The sequence below is a fragment of the Monodon monoceros genome, unplaced genomic scaffold, assembly GCF_005190385.1.
Source record: "Monodon monoceros isolate NGI ecotype Baffin Bay Population unplaced genomic scaffold, NGI_Narwhal_1 Super_Scaffold_21, whole genome shotgun sequence".
NCBI lineage: Eukaryota > Metazoa > Chordata > Mammalia > Artiodactyla > Monodontidae > Monodon > Monodon monoceros.
The window spans coordinates 90003022-90024746 of NW_021703778.1; the positions used below are offsets into that span (position 1 = coordinate 90003022).

At 59.8% G+C, this 21725-nt stretch overlaps 1 protein-coding gene across 1 annotated transcript in view; it reads left to right on the forward strand.

Moving 5' to 3' along the window:
• The window catches only part of SPTBN5 (spectrin beta, non-erythrocytic 5), a 46209-nt gene that overhangs the window by 18769 nt on the left and 5715 nt on the right, over positions 1-21725 (forward strand). Inside the window, 41 exon segments of the mRNA XM_029237119.1 lie at positions 75-202; positions 411-516; positions 1262-1432; positions 1924-2088; positions 2528-2742; positions 3520-3703; positions 3921-4079; positions 4341-4457; positions 5837-5855; positions 5858-5992; positions 6397-6527; positions 6782-6901; positions 6903-6928; positions 7630-7748; positions 7846-7952; positions 8134-8528; positions 8914-8977; positions 9604-9785; positions 9962-10097; positions 10312-10416; positions 10788-10952; positions 11482-11667; positions 13058-13152; positions 13259-13373; positions 14109-14222; positions 14419-14476; positions 14479-14539; positions 14777-14939; positions 15173-15361; positions 15641-15718; positions 16323-16495; positions 17632-17722; positions 17859-18002; positions 18622-18754; positions 18842-18893; positions 19057-19243; positions 19437-19649; positions 20129-20331; positions 20449-20599; positions 20601-20654; positions 20883-21077. Of these exon segments, the coding sequence (XP_029092952.1) occupies positions 75-202; positions 411-516; positions 1262-1432; positions 1924-2088; positions 2528-2742; positions 3520-3703; positions 3921-4079; positions 4341-4457; positions 5837-5855; positions 5858-5992; positions 6397-6527; positions 6782-6901; positions 6903-6928; positions 7630-7748; positions 7846-7952; positions 8134-8528; positions 8914-8977; positions 9604-9785; positions 9962-10097; positions 10312-10416; positions 10788-10952; positions 11482-11667; positions 13058-13152; positions 13259-13373; positions 14109-14222; positions 14419-14476; positions 14479-14539; positions 14777-14939; positions 15173-15361; positions 15641-15718; positions 16323-16495; positions 17632-17722; positions 17859-18002; positions 18622-18754; positions 18842-18893; positions 19057-19243; positions 19437-19649; positions 20129-20331; positions 20449-20599; positions 20601-20654; positions 20883-21077 (5604 nt within the window).

The following is a 21725-nucleotide window of genomic DNA, read 5'->3' on the forward strand; positions in this document are numbered from 1 at the left end:
CCACTGGGTCGGCGGTGGGTGAGATGGCGCTGACCCCCATCCTCCCGGCATGACCCCAGTCTCTGCATCTCCAGGAGGACGTGGGGAAGGCCCAGAGCCTGCTGCAGCAGCACCAGGAGTTTGAGTGGCTCCTGGATGCCCTGGGCCCTCAAGCAGAGGATCTGCGGGCACGTGGCAAGAAGCTGGCTCAGAGCCAACATAGGTGAGCCTGGGCCTGACTGGGCAGCACCTGCAGAGTCCATGTTTCTTAGCCTACACAGACCGTTGCTTGAGGCTTGGAGAGTGCACGGGGAGTGGGGGGACAGTGGGGTCACCCTGGGCTGTGGTGTGTCCTACCTTCGGGGTGAGCCTCAGGCAGAGTGGAGCCTCCCCATATGCTCCGCCACTCGGCCTGCCCTCCCGGGTCCCAGAGCAGCTGCTGCGCGCCCAGGCACAGTGGACCAGGCTCCAGGGGAGCGCGGCCTGGGGTCGGCAGCTGCCGCCTTCCCTCCAGCTCCAGGGGAGGGGCCGGCACAGGTACGTGAGGCCTCCCTGGGAGGGACGCTAAAGAGCCCACTGCTGGACTAACAGCTGTGTGCTATTTGGAACACTCTAGTTTACAAAGCACTCTCCCACGTGTTATGTCATTGACCTTCAAGCATCCCTTGTGAGATAGGCATTATGGCTCTGATTTTTCCAGATGAGGAAAACTGAGGCTCAGGCCAACTGCTCAAAGGCAGGGCTGGGCCCAAAGCCTTGGCCTCTTGAATAACCCCCTCACCCTCCCTCAGCCGGCTGCTCTCTGTCCTCACGGCCTCTGGCCACACTCCAGGCTCTTGCACGGGCCATGCGCTCCAGCTGCAGATCTTGACTCTGTCAGATATTTGTTCTGCCCACGATGGGGGCTCAGAGCCGGGCTAGTTCACAGGCCTCCCGGAGCTTAAGCCTGTCTGGAGACAGAGGACCGTCCATGATATGATGCGGCTGGAGCAGTGGGGACCCGGCCAGATGCTTCTCCTATCTGGGCACAGGGCACCGTGAAGCCAGACCCTGATTCTCCAGGCCTCTTTCCGCTGTTTTCCCTGAGACATCTTTCTCCCCATCTTGGTTTCCCTGTCCATTCTTGGGAGCCGTAACCCCAGGTCCCACCTCTCCTGCACCCCGGGATTGGCTCTGCATCCTGCTCTTCCCCTCGGGGCGCCCTAAGACCCCTTTCCCTAGAGGAAAATACCAGTCCTCACCCCCACTCTGTGATACCCACTCTCCCCTGGTTCCTGGGTAGGAATGGAAGCAGGACGTGGCAGAGGTGATGCTGTGGATGGAGGAGAAGTGGCGGATGCTGGTGGACGAGCCATCCGAAGAGCCTGGCAACATCCTGCAGAAACTCAGGTGGCACAAAACAGCTGAGCGTGAGCTGGTGGCCACCCAGGGGCACGTGGAGGGCCTGCAGCAGGTGCGGGACACTGGACAGAGGGTGCAGGGCCTGCTTAGCTTCTCGTTTCTGCTGCACAGCACTTTTGCATGGAGCACAGTCACTGAAGGAAGAATCAACCTCAGTCTCCATGGAATTAGGATCCCCCAGTTTCCCCCTTCACTCAGCAGGCACCCCCTGGTCTTGGCACCCGAACTAGCCCAGGACGCTTCTGTCACCCCTTCCCCTCGGGTCTAAGAGGCAGCCTGCCGCCTCTGCCTGAATGCAGCCCTCCCACCAGCCATCTGGTGCCTGCTCATCCCACACTGTTCGCAGGCGTCAGAGGAAAGCCTTCCCACCTCTGCCTACAGATTTAGGGCTACACAAACAGCTCGAGCCCTTGTGGCGTGTGGCGTGTGGCATGCAGCTCGCAGCCAGCCACCACCACTGCTGCCCCCTGGGCCCAGCCCGCCACGGCCCCTCCTGGTACCAGCAGCTCAACAAGACGCCCCAGGCCTTTGTGTCCACTGCAGGTTGGGAGAGAGCTGTTGAGCAGCAGGCCCCGTGCCCAGGAGGACGTGCAGGCCGGGCTTCAGGGCCTGAGCAGCAAGTGGGAAGAGGTGAACCGCCAAATGGCAGAGCATGGGAAGCAGCTCTGGTGGGCTTGGCAGCAGGACTATCTTCTGGGGCTGCTGCAGGTTGGCTGAAGAGAGGGGCAGGACACAGGAGGGAGACTGAAGCTGGGCTGGGCTGGGAACAGCCAGGACGGGAAGGAGAGGGGAGGAGTCGGGGCGTTCTGCTGACTCTGGAGCGGCCCTGGGAAGTCCTGCAGCCTTTGAGGCCTCTGGCCTAGGCCCGTTGACCCTGGCTTTACCCACCACTGGCCAATCCAGGATTGCCTCCTGTGTACCCATGCATGCTCAGCACAACTTAAGTCCCCCGGAGAGGAAGAAGTGTGAGGGGATGGGGCTATTCATGAGGCTCTGGGAGAAGGTGCGGGTTAGGAGTGGGAGAGGTCCCCAAAAGGCCGTTGGTGAATTTGGTGTGCTACCAGCACTGCAGCCTTAGAGCCCAAGAAGGGCTACTTGCCAGCCTGTATGTGGAAAACCTAATGCAGCGCCCGGCGTCCCTCCCCAGGAAACCAAGGAGAAGATGGAGCAGATAGAGGGGGCCCTGCAGAGTGCAGAAATGGGGCAGGACCTGGGCTCAAGCCGGGGGCTGCAGAGACAGCACCATCAGCTGGAGGCCGAGAGCCAGGCGCTGGCCGGCAAGATGGCTGCCCTCGTTCCCCAGGCCCACCAGGTGGTCAATACCCAGACCATCGTGGAGGAGACCCAAAAGTACCTCCAGAGGTACTCGCCTGCTCGCTCCGTCTCCACTCCATTGTGTGTAATTGCCACCATGTGAACCTGAGGGTGGTTTCACCCAGGGAGCCCAGCAGAGTGGCACCTACAGGCCCTGAGCTTGTCCATGCCTCCTTCCCTTATGAGTAGAGTCATTCCCGTCAATAGAAATTGACTAGAGGCCAGACGAGAAACTCAGGCAAGGCTTTACTGGGGCCCTTGCTGCAGCAGGGGGAAGCGAGAACAAACAGCAAGTTCCCGTGTTTGCCTGCTCACTCGGTAGGGTCGAGCTTGTTCCTTATATGGGGTGAAGGTAGGGGTGTGTCCAGGCATCGGGCTGGGGGGGTGGCTTAGGTGTTTTGCCCACCCCTCTAGTGGTGGTAAGTGCAAAGGACAAGAGCAGTACCCTACTTCTGTCCCGACACCCTGTTTTTGCCCTCGTTTTGGCTCTTCAGAAGTCAGTTGGGCTTTTTTGGTCTTTTTATATCTTCTGTCCAGAATTTGCCCCAACTGCAAACGTACACAGTTATTTTTAGTCCCTTATAGTTTCTTTGTATTCCGTTGCGCAAGGAGACGTTTGTCCGGGTGCCAGCACTGCAGCGAAGGGTCCCGGGTCCCAGCCTGTCTCAGCTGGGGTCTGGGCCCTCTCCAGCTGCCTCCCCATCATCAGATGAGGCTTCCCCAGCCCCAGTCTCTTTCTTCATAGGTCCCTGGCTGGGCCAAGAAAAGGACTGAGCGTTACCCCTCACCTGTCCCCAGCATCCCCCATCTGCTCCCTCCACCCAGGTTCGAGTCCCTTCAGGGATGTCTGGCCGCCCGGCGACTGCAGCTGCAGGCCTCCGTTGAGCTCTACCAGTTCCACCACCTGAGCGACATGGAGCTCACTTGGGTGGCAGAGCACATGCCTGCACCCAGCGCTGGCTCCGAGAAATACTTGAATGTCGCCCACAGTCTTCTCCACAAGCACGAGGTATGGCCCTCATTTTCTCCCAGGATCCCTGATGTCCCATTCCCAGACCCTAGACGCCCTCCACCGCTACTCAGCGGTGCCTAATTGCCCCCAGCCCTTCTCTGCCAGCAAGTTTTGCCATGACTGAACCCTGGAGCTGCATCCATGGCTCTGTTCTAGGCACCCCATGGCTAAGGGAAGCCCAGATTCGACAGCCCCTCATGCTGTTCTGTGGCAGGAGCTCCGCGCAGAGGTGAAAGCCCACCAGGGACAGGTGTGAAGGGTGCTGGGTTCCGGCCGCAGCCTTGCAGCCTCAGGGCGCCCCCAGGCCCAGCACATCGTGGAGCAGTGCCAGAAGCTGGAAGGCCGCTGGGCGGAGCTGGAGCAGGCCTGTGAGGCACGGTAGGATGCAGAGGGCATGGGGTCAGGGGAAGTAGCCAAAGTCGGGCAGCCTCTGCGAGTGAGGTCTGTGGGCGGGACCTGGAACTCTCAGGGAGCTGGGTCAGTGGTGAGAACTCTGGGCCCGGAGCTGCTGGGTCCCCATGGGCAAAGAAGCCTCTTTTTGCTGCCTGCTGGAGAGCAGTGGCGTGATGTCCCCAAGGGGTGATGGAGGGTCCCATCTGAGATCGTCAAGGTGAGTTGGCACCATTCTTGATAGTATTTCCTGGACATATCAGAGCTGGAGGACTGGGTGGAGGAGAAGTGGCCTCTGGTGAGCAGTCAGGACTGTGGCGGGGACGAGACAGCCATGGTCAGGCTCATCAAGAAGCACTAGGTAATGTGTCCTGAGCATCCCCTACATGGTCTGGACTGGGGTGATGATGGACCATGAGGAAGGGGTCTGTCACACGCCCAAAGGGCACATCCCGCTTCTCAGAGGCACAGAGCCCTGCTCTTTCTTCCTGAAGACTGTCCAACTGTCCAGCCCCTTCCCCACCCCCACCCAAATCCTGCAGGGCCCCCTGCTCACCCACAGTTCCCCACCCCTTCTTCAGGCACCACCCCTTCGAAGAGCCCATCCCCCTTCTTTCATCTCTGTAGTGGTCCACACTCCCGTGGCCTCAGGATTTCTCTGCCTTCTCTTCTTGCTTCTTCTCCTCCCCCTCGCACTTTTCTCCTGTCTTGGGGGGGTCACCTGTTCCAGCCCTCCCCACGTCTTCCACTGCCTTCTTCCTCCCACACATTGAATACCACGCTTTGAGTTAACCAAACACCGTGCCTGAAACCTACCTCATAAGCATCCCTGATTAAAGCGAGGGAGGCCTGGAGCCCCCTCCTCCTTCCTGCAATCTGTCTCTCAGAACCACAAGCCCTGAGCCCCACAGCAATCCTGGTGCCTCTCGTCACTGAAGTTTCCTGCTGTCTACATAGCCCTAGTGGTCAGTGTTTCAGGGTCCTGACTGAGGACTTTCAGGGAGCCATTCCTAAGGGGCGTGCCTGTAGCCATGGCCTCATGGAGCTTCAGCGTCCCAGGCATCCTGGGCAGCTTGCTTAACTCCATCCATTTTTTTTTTTAATTGTTTTGTATTCCTCCAATGGATAGGTTTTTATTAATTAATTTATTTATTTTTGGCTGTGTTGGGTCTTCGTTTCTGTGCGAGGGCTTTCTCCAGTTGTGGCAAGCGGGGGCCACTCTTCATCGCGGTGTGCGGGCCTCTCACTGTTGTGGCCTCTCCCGTTGCGGAGCACAGGCTCCAGACGTGCAGGCTCAGCGGCCATGGCTCACGGGCCTAGATGCTCCGCGGCATGTGGGATCCTCCCAGACCAGGGCTCGAACCCGTGTCCCCTGCATTAGCAGGCAGATTCTCAACCACTGCGCCACCAGGGAAGCCCCTCCATCCATTTTTTATACTGCGATGCTGGGGCCAGTACCATGCCCCCTATGGCCTCTCTTCCTTGGCCCAGATGACCCATCATTCACCCCTCCCTGCTAAATAGTGGGCACAGACTGTGTCTTCACTTTCATGGAACAGTAAGGAACCCCATCACTGTTGGATAGGTGGATGATGGGTGCGTGAGTGAGCGGATGGGTTGGGGTGGGTGGATGAGTAGAGGAGGAAGAGAATGGGTATACGATCAATGGGTGAATGGATAGGAGGGTGGGTAGATGAATAGATGAATGAGTCACCCAGTCTGAGCTTTGCGTGCTAGCAGGCCCTGCAACAGGAACTGGCTCTTATTGGAGTTCCATAGAGGAGCTTGACCAGAGAGCCCAAACCCTCACTGGCCCCGAGGCCCCTATGCAGCTGGGCGTGGTGCAGCAGAGGCTCCGGGAGGGGCTGCGGGCACTGCAGGAGTTGGCAGCCACACGGTGAGGGGCGCTGTACCCCTCCCCAGGTTTAGGGGGCCTAGCCACGGTTGGCTGTGTCCACACCATAACCCCGAGTTGGAAGGAGCCTGTGACCCCAGGCCCACAGAGATGACAGATGGTTCCTTGCTGTGTGTTGCTCCCCTCTTTCTGTAAATTCCTCAGTGAGGGCCCAGTGGGCAGGAACTTGGACCCCCAGCTCCTAGCTCCCCATCTCTTCTCCACATCCACACCCTCACCTGCCCTCTCCTGGCCTTCTTATGTTTACTCCTCCCTGAATCCAGAGCCTCAGGCTTGGGCAGAGATCATGAATAACCTCCTCCTTCAGGTCACCTGTTTTGGCTGGGCCAGCTGTCCCCAGGAGGGTGGGCAGCTAACTTCTGGGGAACCACGGGCTATCCCCACGGGGACCGGGAGCTGGAGGGGACCCTGAAGATGCACGAGTTCATCAGGGAGGCCGAGGACCTGCAGGGCTGGCTGGCCAGCCAGAAGCAGGCAGTCAGGGGAGCAGAGAGCCTTGGGGAGGAGGACGTTCTGGTGAGAAGAGGCCGGGGGTAGGGAGGAAGCCCCAAGGCAGAACGCTGCGGGCAGGGGGCTGGCCGGGCTGTGTGGAGAAGGGGGCCCTGGGTCATGAGCCCTGGCTGAGGACAGGCCCTCTGGGAAGAGTGGGCAGGCCCTGCGGCCATCCAACCCCCCACGGTCCAGATGTCACTGAGGTGCCTCACTCCCCAGGCTGCTTGCTGTCTCGCCAGCTAGGGGCCACTCTGTCACCTACTCCCCTCTCCCCTCAGCGCTTCTGCACCAAGTTTGCAAAGTTTCAGCACCAAGTAGAGATGGGGGGCCAACAGGTGGCAACCCGCCAGCAGCTGGCAGAGAGCCTGCTAGAATGTGGGCACAGCGCTGCCCCTCAAGGCCTGTCAGATGCAGCAGGATCTGCAGTGAGTGCCCTGCGGACCCAGGGCATGGGTTTGGGGGAGGGTGCTGGGCAGGCAGGTCCTGGATTGTTAGAGGGCACGTGGTCCCGGGGCCACGCTGGCTCTGTCTGCACCTGAGGTGTCGGGAAAGGGGGATGCTTCCAGGGAAGCCGAGCCTGCCACGGGTGCAGGTCAGAGAGTCCTGCCCAGACCCCCAGGGACACTTTTCCAAACCTCTGGCTCCCGGGACTTGGAGGAGGGGCTGTGGGAACACTGCCTAGCTGCCCACTGGCTGGTTTGGATCCTCCCCCAACCTGTGAGCTTTGAGGCAAGGTCATCCTCGTTCATAACCCCTAGCGCGGAGCCTGACCCAGCCTTAGGAGCTCAGGGAGAGTTTACTGAGTAAATGAGGAATGGAGAGGAACGATTAGAATCTGATTGACTTATTGAGACTCAAAGGCACAAGATGTAAGGAGCATCAAAGAGCACAGGAATCAGTTAAGTGCTGAGCGTGGCGACAGCAAAAGGCTGAATTCAAAGCAAAGCTAGAAGGAGAGGCTACAGGGCCAGGGCCAGACAGGAGAGGGGGTTAAGAAGGGGAGATTTGGGCCAGTCCTGGATGCAGCCCAGAGAGCAGGAGAGCTGACCAGCCTAGCAAAGGGGGCGGAACGAGGTGCTAGGTGAATAGCTGATCTGCTGCCCGTCTCCCGCACGCCTGTGCGCAGGGCTGCCTGGTTGGAGCTGTGGGCGCTGACCCAGGCCCACGGCCGCCTGCTCCGAGACGCTGAGATCACCCTCAAAGTTCACAGAGATCTGTTGGAAGCCCTCCCTCACCCAGGTCCAGGTGTGAGCCCAGGAGGAGGAAGGGGCTTCTTTCTAGAAGTGGATCAGCACCCCACCCTCCGGTCCTGATCCCCTTGGCCATCTCCTTTCCTCGGGAGAAAGCCACAGCCTCCCCTGTGGTGTGGCCTGGGACCTGTGTGGGCTGGGGGCCCAGCTGAGGAGACACGAGGGGCTGGAGCGTGAACTCGTGGGCACTGAGCGGCAGGTGAGCCCAGGTCTGGCTGCCTCTCCCCCGCAGGCCTGCCCATCTTCCCTGCTCTCGGGGCCGCCAGTCAGGCCCATTGTGCATGGAGGGCTGGACCCCAGGAGAGAGCTGTGGGATAGGCAGGCCCTTCAGCCTCTAGGAGGATGCGACCCTTCCCTCCCTATTACTATCCTGCCCCCAGCTGTAGGAGCTGCTGGAGACTGGAGGAACGGTGCAGAAGCTGGGGCCCGGGCCTCAGGCCCAAGCGGTGCAGCAGAGGCAGCGGGCCCTGGTGCAGGCTTGGGAGGCCCTGAAGCTGCACGTGGAGCGGCGCCGGGCCCAGCTGGAGCGGGCATGGCTCCTGGCCCGCTTCCATGCAGCGGTGAGGGCTCTTCCCTCCCCAGGCTCTGTGTGCGTGTGTGTGTTGTACCGTGAGTGTGCATGCACTAATGAGACCCTCCAACCCTGGAGGGAAGACGAGTGGGGACACGAGGAGGAAGAGCACTGGGCATGTGCAGGTGTCCGTCTGGCCAGGCAGAGGGCCGAGTGCGGGGGATGCAGCGGTGACTCCTCAGGTTTGGGTCAACACCAGCCCAGGTGAGTGACAGTGCAGTTAGGAGGCAGGGGTCCCAGCCAGAGCTCAGGAGGAAAAACAGCCCAGAACTGGAGATCTGCATGTCCTAGACGGTGACCTCTGGATCAGCGGCATCTTTTCAACATCTGTGTTTAGCTCTCTGCTGGGAGCTGTGAGTGGGGAGAGAAGGTGATATAGAGCCTGTGAAAGACGGAATCACTGCCGTCAGGGAGCCTATCTAGCTGGGGGGGATGAGCCTAAAACCCCAGAGAGTCAGATTGGGACAGTGGGCCCTGGCTATGGGTGTCCTAGGAGTCCCCTTATCCCGGTGCCTGATAGACAGGGAGACCCAAACTATGACACAGCAAAAAGGCTTGAGTTTAGAGACCCAACTCTGCCACTTTCTAGCAGTGTGGGCTCGAGCAAGGCACTTACCCCTAGCTTGTTACCCCCTGTGTGTGAGCGTCTGGAGGTTACAAAACTCCCTCACACACGATGTGCAATTTACCCTTCTTCATCTGTGCAATGAGGTGTCGGGACATGGATCCAAGGCCGCTCCAGCTCTAACATGTGTTTGTACACAAATCAACAGAAGAGTGTTTGTAAGTATTAAACTGGAGATTCAGAGGACAAGGCACGCAGTGAGATGTCAGGGGGGCAGGGGGGCAGGGGGGCAGGGAAGGCTTCACAAGGCAAAGAAGGCCTTGGCCCTTGATGAACACGTGAGCTTGGAAGGGATGGAAGGAAGGAGAAGAACTTCTAAGCAAGAGGGGCAAGGGGAAGCCTAGGGTGGAGAGAAGTCATGGGCAGGGCAAGGAGGAGGCTGGTCTGGCGCCTGTGGAAGTTTAGTAGCCCTGGGGGGATTGGGTTGGACAACAGCGGAGCAACGAGGTGACCACAGGCCTCGTGAACCTCACCTGGGCTCTGAGCTGGGACAGCTCGGGGCCACTTCAGTGTGTGAGTGGATCCAGGCAGGCTGCAGTTGTGCCTCAGAGGCTGGTTCTCTGCTGCCCAGCCCAGCCCTCACCCAACTCCCTCCCTCCGTCTCCTTGGGATCCAGGTGTGGGACTGCACCTCCTGGGCGCCTGTGTGTGACAGCAGCTGCAGGTGGAGGAGATCTCTCAGGAGCCCGGCAGTGGCCTGCTGAAGCTCAGCGCCCACCAATAGCTTCGGGCAGTGCCGGAGGCCCAGGAGGAGCTGCACCAGCAGGCTGCCCCGGTGGGCCAGCAGGCACTTTTGGAAACTGCAGGGACATCCATCAAGGAGGTGGGCCCCCCTTTCCTGGTGCCCCCCAAGCCTACCCCGCCTGAGCCTGTGCCTGATCACTGTACCCCTACCCCACTGCGCCACGCCGGCCTCTCCTCAGAGGCTGCCCTTGGGACCCGCTTTCATCTGGTCCATGCGGCTCTCCCGAGTGCAGGCTCTCCACACGCTCATGCCCAGGTCCAGGAAGGGCGCAAGTCCTGCAGGACAAGCAGCAGCAGGTGTTCCAGTCCTGGGAGCAGAAACAGGAGAGGCTGCAGGCCATGTACCAGGAGCAGCTCTTCCTCAGAAAGCGTGGCCGCCTGGACGAGACCCTCACGGCCCGGGAGGCAGGTGCCCTCACCCCATAGCCTCCTAGCACACCCTCTTCTCCCCTCTGCCCTCTCCCCGACCTGCTCTCTTGCTTCCTGGGGCTCTGGCCCTTTCCCCAATGTGGAGCCCAGAGGCTGTGCACTGCCTCGACCCAGACGGCTGCAAATGGGGGTGGGGGGCTGGCTGGACAGTCCCTGATGGCCCCTTTGACTTTTCCGTGGGCTGAGCCAGGTCTTCCGGAGAACCAGTGCCCTGGAGAGCTCCGTGGAACAGGTGGAGCAGTTGATTCGCAAGCATGAGACATTCCAGAAGGTGCTGACTGCCCAGGACGAGAAGGTAATGGGTTTGGGGGATCCTGGGCGTGGTCAAGGTGGGGTGCTCGGTGTGTACCCACAAGCAATGCTGATGTTTGGGGGTGGCCTGGGGGGCTAGGGGTGCCTGGCTGGGGCTGACTGAGCAGAGTAGGACGTGTGGCTCAGGAGGGCCTGGGATGGGGTGGGCTACACTGCAGAGACACAGGGGCCACATGGCTCCAGATCAGGTAGTCACAGGGCAGCGGAGCGGGGGCAGGGGGGGGAGAGCTGGGGGCTGGTTCTGGCTTGCTGGGAGGACCGGCCAGCCTTGGGCCATGCAGGGCTGAAGGCGGGGCTCCCCCGAATGAGGAACCGAGAGCTGAGTTCCCCCCAGCCCCACCCCGCCCACTGGAGGCGGCTCTGTGTGAGCAGGTGAAGATGCTCGGGGGCCCCAGGGCGCAGGACCTGCTCTGCAGCTTGCTAGAGCGCCGGGCTCGGGTGGAGGAGCTGGCGGAGAGCCGGGGACACACCCTGCACGCCTCCCTGCTGATGACGGCCCTCATCAGGGCCGCCTTCCAGGTCAGAGGGCCTCTCCAGTACCTTCCACTTGGGCCACATTTTCCAGTTTACAGATGACGTCCACCTTCACGGGCTCATTCAGGCCTCACCACAGCCCTGAGATGAGGATACTAAAGTTTGGAGAGTTAAATGGCTTTCCCAGAGGCCATGCTGGAGCCCAGACATTTGATTTGAAGACCCTGTATGTGGAGACCCCGCTGCTTCCTAAGCTCTCACAGAGCCAGGGCAAAGAGAGGCATTGGGAGGGAGCAGAGAAGTCCAGGGCTCTGGGGCAGGTGAGCCTCACCTCCAAAATGAGGTCCCACCCAAGCTCCCTGGCCAGCCCCTTTGTGTGCCTGAGGGGCCATCTGGGCCTGGGGCTGTCTTCCTGGGCTCAGACCATTGGATCTTATTTACCAGGCACTGCCCAGCCCCACCCTTGGGCCAGAAGCCAGCTACCTGGGCACAGCTGAGCGCAGGCATGTGGGACATTTCTGTGGACCGAGGCAGCATGAGCATCATGAGGTTCATGTCCCCCCCACCCCACCAGGCCGAGGACTGGATCCAGGAGTGACTCCAGCAGCTGAAAGAACCAGTCCCTCCTGGGGACCTGAAAGATAAGTTGAGGCACATGCCGAAACACCAGGCCTTCGAGGCTGAGGTCCAGGCCCATGAGGAGATCATGACCTCTGTTGCCAAGGTAACAGCCAGGCCCCCAGCCCACACCCTGCCCAAAGTGAGGACACCAGGATGGCCAAGAGGAAAGGTCTGAGGCAGGGGGAGCCTCCCTCACCTCACCAAGCCTTAGTTTCTTCATCTTTAAAATGGGGATACCACTTACCTCATAGGTAAGAGAGCATATACGTATGGTGGTGGTTACAGGAATCTATACATGTGATAAAACTGCCTAGAGCTATACCTTCCCACACACACACAGGTGCATGCATGTAAAAGCTGCTGAACTCTGAATAAAGTCTGTAGTCTAGTTAACAGTTATACCAAAGTCAGTGTCCTGGTTTTCATATGGCACTATAGTTATGTAAGATGTTACCATCAGGGGAAGCTGGGGGAAGGGTACACGGGCCTTCATTATACACTTGTGCGATTTCCTGTGCATCTATGATTATTTCAAAATTTAAAAGAACAAGAATGCATGTGTGCCTGGGTGCAGTAGATGATCAATAAACTGCAGTTGCTCAGAGCTCTCATTCAGCATCCCCTCCCCAGCCCCTACTCATACACACACCAAAATCAGTTTACCTTATGCGGTATAGAGGGAAGACATTGGCCAAGTGCATTCACAGTCATGTATTAAGAGCCCAGACATGCTAACCTCACCCCCTGAAGTAAGTATATGACTTTTTTAAAAGTCTGCAGTGCTCCAATCTAAGATGGCCTTTACTAACGGTGGAATTTCACAGCCACTGTGCCAGATGCTGTAGGAGAAAGAGTGTTAGATAGACTTGAGGAGTTGGGTTTGAGTCCTGGCTCTGCCATAAATTCACCAGGTTAGTCTCTGAGCTCTGCTCCAGCTTCTATAAAAGAGAGAAACCCCCTTCCCTGCGCACCTATGAGACACCTATTGGGAAGCGCTTTGGAAATGTAGACCAGTGCAAGGTGCTTTTACTGGGGCAGGACACCTGCAGTCCATCCACTGTCAAGGACCCCAGCCCCGTGTAGCCGTGAACCCCACCCAGTGTCTAAGCTGTGGCAGCCTCAGCCCAGTGACTCCCAGGGACAGGGACACCCAAACCTAAGGAGTCTGGCACTCACCATTTCATTCAACCCCTTACTTTGCTTTTCTTATCCTGAGAAGCTGCATTTTAACTTTAAAAGCTTCTGTTCATCAGTGCGTGCCTGCCCTCCCACTCCTGCCAGGTCCCGACCTGGGGAGCAGATTTCCTAGTCTTAGAGATGACCCTGGGCTACAGACCCCAGGTGCATCTTGCTCAGGGCACCTGGCATGGGATGGGATGGCCACGGCAGGGGAAGCAGCTGCCTCCACTCCGCAAACGTGCAGTTCCTCGAGCTCTCTCAGGCCCGAGCACACTCTCCAAGTGTTGATGCAGTGCAAAGAAGGGGCTCGGAGCAGGTGCCACAGATGCCCTCCCCCTGCACCTCCACAGGACACGGTGGATGATGCCCACATCAGGAGCGTCAATGACTTGTCCCTGCAGTCCAAGAACCAGGACCCTGAGCAACTCAACCCCACCTGCCAACGGTGACAGCAGCTCAACAACAGGCCAGTCCCAGAGCCGGAAGCAGTGGGGCTGGGAGAGGGAGCTGGAGGGTCACCTCAGACCTCAGCCTTACACCCTCTCCGTCAGGTGGAACAGTTTCCATGGCAACCTGCTCTGCTACCAGCGGCAGCTTGAAGGGGCCCTGGAGATACACACGTTGTCCCAAAAGCTGGATGACCTCACTCAGCAGATCGGGGAGAAGGTAAGCCAGGGAGCCAGTGCGTCCCCCCCTCACCCGCCTCTCCTCTTCAGCTGGGCACCTGTAGGCAGGTCCCATCAGGGGGCCATCCGAGGGTCTGCCAGCCGTTCTTGGGGTCAACTGCGGACCTAGAAGCCCCCATTTGCTTCTAGGAGGCTGGCCCACCTGCCGCCTTTCTCTCCCAGAAGCACTGTGAGTCCAGAGGCCAGAGCATCCCGCTCCCCACCGTTTCCTCTGTTGTCCCCGAGCAAGGCCAGAACCTTCTCTGGGTCAGCAGCCACAGAGAAACCTGGCCTAGACGCTGGCAGAGGTGGGAGTGGGGAAGTTGTACGCGGCCTGAGAAGCCCCCTGTGAAGCACGTGGCGCCCTGTTCTGAGCATGCAGAGGGCTCTGTTCTTACTGCCCCTCTGGTTCCTGCCTCACCTAGGCCAGCCCATCTCAGTTCCCTGCAAAGGAGCGAGGGTCAAGTGAGACCATACGTGTGGAAGCAGCACACCCGTGGAGGTTCCTACCGCCAGCGAAACTCCAGCCCCAAGTCTCTCCTGGGAACCTTCCTCCCTCCCAGAAGGAAGGGACCTGTGGTCAGGGCCAGCGGCCTGCTCCAGCCCGCGGAGGGCCCTGGGAAGGGAATCAGGCTGGGTGCTTGCTTCCCACACAGAAACCTTGTGGCCAGCGACCCCTCTGCAGTGAGGGAGGAGCTGGAGAAAAGGCTGATAATAACGCCCCCTTTCTCCCCAGGCCACCCTGGTCCAGGCCCTGGACTGTGGGAAAGATCTGGAGAGCATGCAGAGGCTGAGGCGGAAACACGAGGAGTTGGAGCAGGAAATAGGCCTCGTCCAGGCCCAGGTGGAGGTGTGAAGCTGGGTGTGGAGGTGGCCTCAGGCCCAGGCACCTCCTCCGTGGGACCCTGGGCAGGCACGCGGCGGGGCGGGGGCGTGCTTGGGACCGAGGGCCAGCCAGGTCCACTGAGCTGTACAACCATAGGCTGGGCTCCCCTGAGCACCACCTGCCTCCCTGCCCCAGCCGCTGACCCTGGCTTCCCTCACAGCCTGTAGAGCTTGAGGTAGGCCGCTTCTGCCAGAGAAGCCCTGAGGCCGCCCACGCCCTTGCCGCAAGCAGCAGGCAATGATGGGCAGCTGGTGGCAGCTCTGGTGTGGGGCCCAGAAGCGGTACAAACCCCCAGGCCTCTTTCCCTCACTGCTCTTGCTGACCCATCCCCTGCAGCGTCTCAATCCCCACCCTTCTCTAAGAGTCTTTCTCCATCCTTCTAATAACCATCTGTATTGCCACCCTATTAATTCCCAGCCCATGGGCCCTTCTTTGGCTGAGGGGATTCAGGGACAGAAGGCACTGGCAGGGGAAAGGGGCTCAGAGGCCCTAGGACTAGCTGATGAACCCTGTGGCAGGAAGGGGTCGCTGGATGCCTTGCACCAAGCTCAGAAGCGGCAGGCAACGCTGCAGGAATTGCTGATCTGGGCCCAGAGGCTGCGAGCTGAGATGGACGCCCAGAGCACCCCCAGCAGCCTCGCGGATGTCCAGAGCATGTTGGAGGAATGCCAGGATCGCAAGGTGAGCGGCCCAGACCCTGAGGCCCTTCCTGGGATCTCGCCTCCTCTCTGGCCTCCCCCTTACTGTGATCCCACTTTTCTCTTGGGTTCTTTCTGCATCGGCTACCTCTGCCTTTCTCCTCTTCCCTCTAACCCCCTCAGTGGTCTTCCCCACCTCTCCTCCCTCCCACTGGGCCTCTTCCCTCCCACTCAGGAAGCTTCAGCCTCTGGGATCTGAGCCCAGTCCTCTTACAGGCCGAGCTGGATGCCCAAACAGACAGCATCAGCCTGGCCCGAAGCACTGGGCAACGACTGCTTGCCGCCGGGCACCCATCCACCCCCGACATCCGCCAGGCCCCGGCTGGTTTAGACCAGGAGCTGAACAGCCTGGAAGGGGTCTGGCAGGAACACCAGCTCCAGCTGCATCAGGCCTTGGAGCTACAGGTAGCAGCCTCCATCCCGCCCCCACCCCTGGGGCCTGTACTAAACCCACTGCCCCTCGTCAGAGCCAAAGCCAGAGAGGCTGCCGTGCCAGGGGCTTTTCCCACCACCACCCACCGCCTACCACTCAGCTCACCCACGGCAAATCTTGCCTGCTGTGGACTCCTTCTGTTGAGCCAGGCCCCAGGTCCCTGGTTTCCCACTGGGCCACCAACAGGGTCACTCCACCTGCAGTGACTGGACCCTCTGCTCACTTCCTCTTGCCTTTTCCTTTCTCAACAGCTGGCTCTGAGCTCTGTGGAGCAGGTGGAAAGTTGGCTCTGCAGCCTGGAAGCCTGCCCAGCCAGTGAGGGTCTCAGGGTAGGTGCCCAGCAGGAGTGAGGGAGTGTTTGCCAGGGCAGCATTAGAGATCAAACCAGCCAGTGCTGCCAGAGCTCCCCAGGCCAAGGGCATCTCCCGACCCTCAAGCACGCCGGTCACTGAGCAGTGGCTTACCCGTCCATCGCTGGCAGTTCTTATGCATCTGGGGCTGGGCCCTCTGTGGGAGCTCAGAGGGTGAGCCTGTGGCCCTTGATGCATTCTTGCCTCCTTTTCCCAACACCCTTCTCTCCTCTGCCCCCCTCACTTCCTTACACCCAGAGGTTTGCTTTTCCCACAACTGTCCCAACCCCTGTGGCAGGCAAGTCTGACTCATGGGGGTCCTCAGAGGATGATCAGGGGCCGTTTCCTGTACTGGCGTAGCCTTACTGGGGGTGCAGAGGAGAGGGTGTCCCTGTTATGTGGAGGAGCTCCACCTGCCCTGGAAATTCTAACACTTGACCCTTATTCCCCATGCCTTTCCTGGTTGAGAATCACTGCCCTAAAGCCAGATACAGCCTTGAGGGATTGGGGGGATGTGTCTGGTAGGAAAGTAGATAGCTTGGGACTGGGAGGGGGCATCCCTGTAGACAGTATCGCTTCCCAGGACTCCTTGATTGACGTGGAAACACTGCTGTGGAAGCAGAAGATGCATGAGCGAGACCTGGAGGCACAGGCGGAGGCGATCAGCGCGCTGGAAGCCTCCACCCGCAGCCTGCACCAGGGTGGACAGCCCGAGACCCAGGGTGCCCTGGGCCGGTGCCAGGCCATGCTCCTGAGGTACCTCTGGCTCTGGCTGCGGGAGCCGAGGGTGGGCTGGCACAGGCATCAGGCTCTTCCCTTGCCCTTGTATCCCTTAGCCTGGGCTCACCAGGCTTTTCCAGGGGCTGAGTTCAGATGCCAGGGCCCCAGTGCTCCTGACCCTGCAGTGTGTCAACCTGTTATGGAGTCAAACAGCACATGGTCACTCAGCTGAGATAAAGGGGACTTTTAAAAAGAAACACATGCTTAAGAAACTACAAGAGAGATGACCTCATGAAATGGCAATACCAGAGCACAGCAGTTAGCCAGACGGCGCTGAGTTTCTGCGCTGCCCTCTCACAGCGGGACTTGGGGCAGATTCCTCACAGAGTCTCATGTCTACAGTGAGGGGATAAAAATACCTGCCCCTTAGGGTTGTGGTCAGGATGAGAAAGGAATCCTTGATGTCCCGGTGTGGTGCCTGGCACTCAGGGGGGTTGGCATATGTCTTATGCTCATTTAACTGAAGCTGGCACAGCTATGAGACTCCAGTCTCTGCCTTTTTTCCACATAAAAGTCCATCTGGTTCAGCTGCCTCGTCCAGCCCCTCAGATGTTTAGATCAAGGCAGATTTGGCCAAAAGCTGGATTCCAGATTGGTGGGGGTCTCCGTCCTTCCCAGAGAGCCCACCAGGGCCCACTGTGTTTGTGGCTTCTGGGCTGGTGCCCTGGCGGCCATGCCCTCCTCTTCCCTGCAGGTGGGCCCCACCTGGGTACCCGAGGTCTTTGATTGACAGATGGAAAATGTTGGTTTGCTGGTCTCTGTCAACACTCCCTGCCCCCCCCAGCCCCCTTAGGTGGTTCCTGGCAGGCCCGGCTGTCCCCCAGGACAGTGCCGTCTTGACCCCCTCCCTCTCAGGCTTCTGGCATCCTCTAGGGGGCTGTTTTCATTCCATCAAGACTCTCTGCATCTCCTCTGCCCTCCACACCCTTTGGCAGCCCCAGCAGGAGGAGACAGACTCAGGGTATATTGATACACAAGAAAGGCTGTCCTGGGCTGGAAGGGCACACCTATGCACGTGTGTGTGCATGCGTGTGCACACACACACACACCCCCATAACAGCTCCAGGTCCCAGTGAGCAGACCTGAGGCCCCTGACACCCTCCTTCCGGCAGGAAAGAGGCACTCCTGGAGCAAGCCAGGACCTGTCGCCACCAGCTGGAGGAGCTCGGGCAGCTGCAGCCTTTCCTGCAGGGTTCCTACGAGGTTGGCCGGCGTGGGGAGTGGTTGTGGTGAGAGAAGGGGCTGCCCCCGGGACAAACCACTCTTCCTCAGGGCAGCCCAGAGGTTAGGGGAAAGGAGAGCCCTAGGCAGCAGGGCCTGTTCCTCCCGGTGTGCCCAGGTGGCCGCATGGCTGAGGGAGAAGAACCTGGTGGTCCTGGAAGAGGGCTGGCAGGACCCAGCCGGGCTGCAGGCACAGTTGCGGCGGCCGCAGAATCTCCAGGCGCAGGACACGAGTGTACACCACCAGCAAAGGCTGCAGACGGTGAGGTCTTGGGGACCAGGGATGGGCTTACAGGCCAGAGCAGGGGTTGACCCCACAGAGCCCTGGCAGCTGGCTCTGAATCACAGCCGTGGATGGCCGACCTTCGAGTGCTTTCTGCATACAGATGCCGTGCTAAGCACCAAAGGGCCATGAGACGCAGTGGCTTCCCTGGGCACCCTCCAAAAATAGTGCCTTTTCAAGAATTTTAAAGATGGTGTTTTGGCGTGATGGTTTTAACAGCTCTCTTGGACAGACATCAGAGGACAGAGTCAGAGTATGTAGCCAGCAGTCCTGTTCATGTAGGAGTCAAAGTATAGCACCTTTTAAATTTACCCTCTTCCACCTGCAAAGGGCAGGCCCCGACCCCAGGCTGCCTCTCGGTGATATAAAGTGCCCTGCTAAGTATTTGAAATGTTTGATCTCATTTAAGCAAAATACCCATTATTATCTCCATTACATGGATAAGGAAAAAGAGCTCAGAGAGGTTAAGGAACTTGCCCAAGATCACACAGCTAGCACACAGACTCTGCAGCTGTGGGGCTGGTGGTTGGAGCCAACACGAGTGCCCTGACACCAGCAGTCCTGAGTCCATGAGGTGTGTGCCATGTTGTGGCTGTAGGAGGGGCAGAGGCTGCTGCGGGATGGCCTCACATCCTCAGAGACCATGCAGGAGCGGCTGCAGGAGCTGAGAGAACTCTGGGAGGAGCTACAGGCCAACTGCCAGAGGAAGGCAGCCAAGCTACAGGAGGCCCGTGAGGTGAGGCTGTGCGGCCCTGGAGCGGGCTGGGTGCAGCTCTAGATTCTCCCTCTCGTGCCCACCTCACATTCTGCCTGGGAAGGCCACTGCCTGGCCCAAGATGTGGAAGAGCAGGCCCAGCGGCTGCTTCAGCGGTAAAGCCGTCCCTCCTCTCTGCCCCCCAGCTCGGCTCCTCGGGGCCCTCCCTGCCCACGGTGAGGGGCACAGAGCGGGCGAGCTGGTGTGCAGGTCACAGTGTGGCCCTGATCCTGACGACCAGGGTGCCCCCTGCCCCGGGCCCGCCCTCCACTGCTGCAGGTTTGAGAGCCAGCGGGCGCCCCTGCGGGAGCGCAGGACAACCCTGGAGGCCCGGAGCGTCCTCCTGCAGTCCTTCAAGGACGCTGACGGGGAGATGGCCTGGGTGCGGGAGAAGCTGTCCCTGACGGCCGCTCGGGACTGCGGCCAGAGCCCCAGTGCCCTGCAGCGCCTGCAGGAGAAGTGCCAGGTGTTGGCCCAGCGGGAGGGGCGGGGCCATCGTCAGTCGCCTCGGGCTGGAAGCTTCTCCCTGGATTCTTTGGTGGTCACAGGGGCAGGGTTCTCCCTGGGGGCAGCTGTGGGATCCCACTGGGCTTGAGACGTGACTCTGGGTTCCCCGAGGAGCACCCAGGAGCATCCCCCGTCTTCCTCCGACTCTGCAGAACCTGGAGACTGAGATGAGCAGCCCTGAGGCTCTGACCCAGGCGGCGGTGGGCACAGGGCACGAGCTGGTGCAGGCTGGGCACTTTGCTGCCCGTGACGTGGCTGCCCGGGCGCGGTAGCTGGAGGATGCCGTGGGCCGCCTGCAGGCAGAGGCTACGCAGAGGCGACAGCGGCTGCAGCAGGCTCAGGAGGCCCAGCAGTTCATGATGGAGGTGAGGGGGTGTGATGGGGCACGAAAGGGTGGGGGGTTGGTCATGAGGACACCCAGAGGGTAGGCAGGGCTGGAAGGTAATGCCCAGGTGGGGCTCCAGGGTCTCTGTGCATCTTCTGTCACCTCCACTAAGTTGTCTCCTGTCCCCAAGATCTTCCTTCAGCATGTTTCCCAGGAAACGGCCCACTGGGTTTGGTTTGGTTTGGTTTTGCTGTTTTTTCTAAACCAATGATTCTCAATCAGTGCTTCACATCAGTATCACCTGGAACTTTTAAGAAGTGCTGACACTCAGCTGTATTCCAGACCAAATCAGAATCTTAAGGGGTGAGAGCCAGGCATAGCCAATTGTTAAAACTCTCAGGTGATCCCCATCAGCCAAGTTGAGAACCACTCACTGCTCTAAATCTCGAGGCCATGAACTCAAAGTTGGGAGCCCTGGAGGGCATCGCCCGGGGAAACCTGTCCTCTATGTCACCGCAGCTCCCAGAGGCAGGATCCTGGCTGGAAGAATGGGGCTGTGTTCAAGAACGGGACATTGAGCATATGGGCCAGAGTGCCGAGGCCACGCAGGCCTTTCTGCGGTGGCTGGAGGCCACCAGGAGAGACCTGGAGGGGTTCAGCACACGCATCGAGAGGCTGCAGCAGACAGCAGCCCTCCTTGAGAGCGGGCAGAACCCAGAAATGTGCGTTGGAGCCAGGCCCAAATAGGGAGGAGCAGGGAGGGGCTCTCCCTACAGAGGCACGAGGCCGGTCCAGCCTGGAGAGGAAGGGCTCCAGGCGGACTGTTCTTCCTGCCGCAGCCCCAAGTTGCTCGCCCTGATGCTCGCAGTGAGGGACACCCACTCAGGGCTGTTGCAGAGAGCAGAGGGCAGGGGGAAAGGCCTTCGGGAGCAGCTGCAGCTCCACCAACTGGAGCGGGAAGCCCTGCTCCTGGATGCCTGGCTGGCCAGCAAAGGTGGCCACTGCCGAGTCCCAGGACTACAGGCAGGACCTGGAGGCCGTCAAGGTGAGTCACTCCTGAGCGAACCTGGAGGAGAGTAGATTGAGTGGCCCACAAGGGCAGAGAAGGGGGAGGGGGCCACACAGGAAGTGGGGGGCTCTGGGAGGATCCCCGTGGTCCTAGAGGCAGGGCCGAGGGACGTCAGGAGTGGCAGATACTGCCGAGCCCTTCAGTAGCTTTGAGAGCTGCTGGATGCCACCTCCAGAGTGACCTCCCTGGCCCTGCACCCTGCAGCTGCTGGAAGAGAAGTTCGGTGCTTTCAGAAAGGAAGTCCAGAGCCTGGGACAGGCCAATGTGCAGGCCCTGTGGAAGCAGGCAGGCTCCTTGGAATGGGCAGCACCCAGGCGCTCTCCCCAGATTCAAGGGCAGCGGAGTCACATCGAGGCCATTTGGGAGAGACTGGACCGGGCAGTGAAAACCCGCACACAGGTAGGTGCCCTCAGTCTCAGCCAGGGGCAGCCAAGGGGCTGGGCAGCTGTGTAATCTGCCTGGGCCAGGGACAGGCAGCCCCACCGCGTCTGTGTGTCTGTGTGCGGAGCAAGGTGGCTGCCTCCAACTCCCAGTGCCAAGCAGATCAAAAGTCGCAGCCTTCCACCTCCAGCCCTCTCCGAGTCTCTCCACTGATTTGGTTTCCCCCTGGCAGCTCACACCTCCAGGGAGAAACAGGAAGCATGTCTGGCCAGCTCCTGACCTCCCCCCCGCCGCAAAGCCCCCTCCAAACATAGGCTTCAGGTTTATTAAGACACAGGCCCCGTTGGTCTCTTGTCCTTCACCACACCCACTAACTGGGCAAGAGCGCTCCAGCCATTCACTCTTCTCATCTAAATGCTCTGAGTGGATCTGTGTGCTGAGGGCATCCCCAGCGTTTCTCCATGACCTTCGCTCTCAGCCACAGCTGGTAGTTTCTAGAAAAGCAGTCCAGGTCCCCGAGCCCCTGACAGAGCCTGCAGCCCAGGGATACCTCCTCTGAGCGTCCTGGCCAGGCAGCCTCCTGAGGCGACCCTCTTCATCTCAGCCAGATGCCCCCAAAAGAACGTCCTCCCTCCTGTGGACTCATTCCCACCTGCTTCCAAGCCC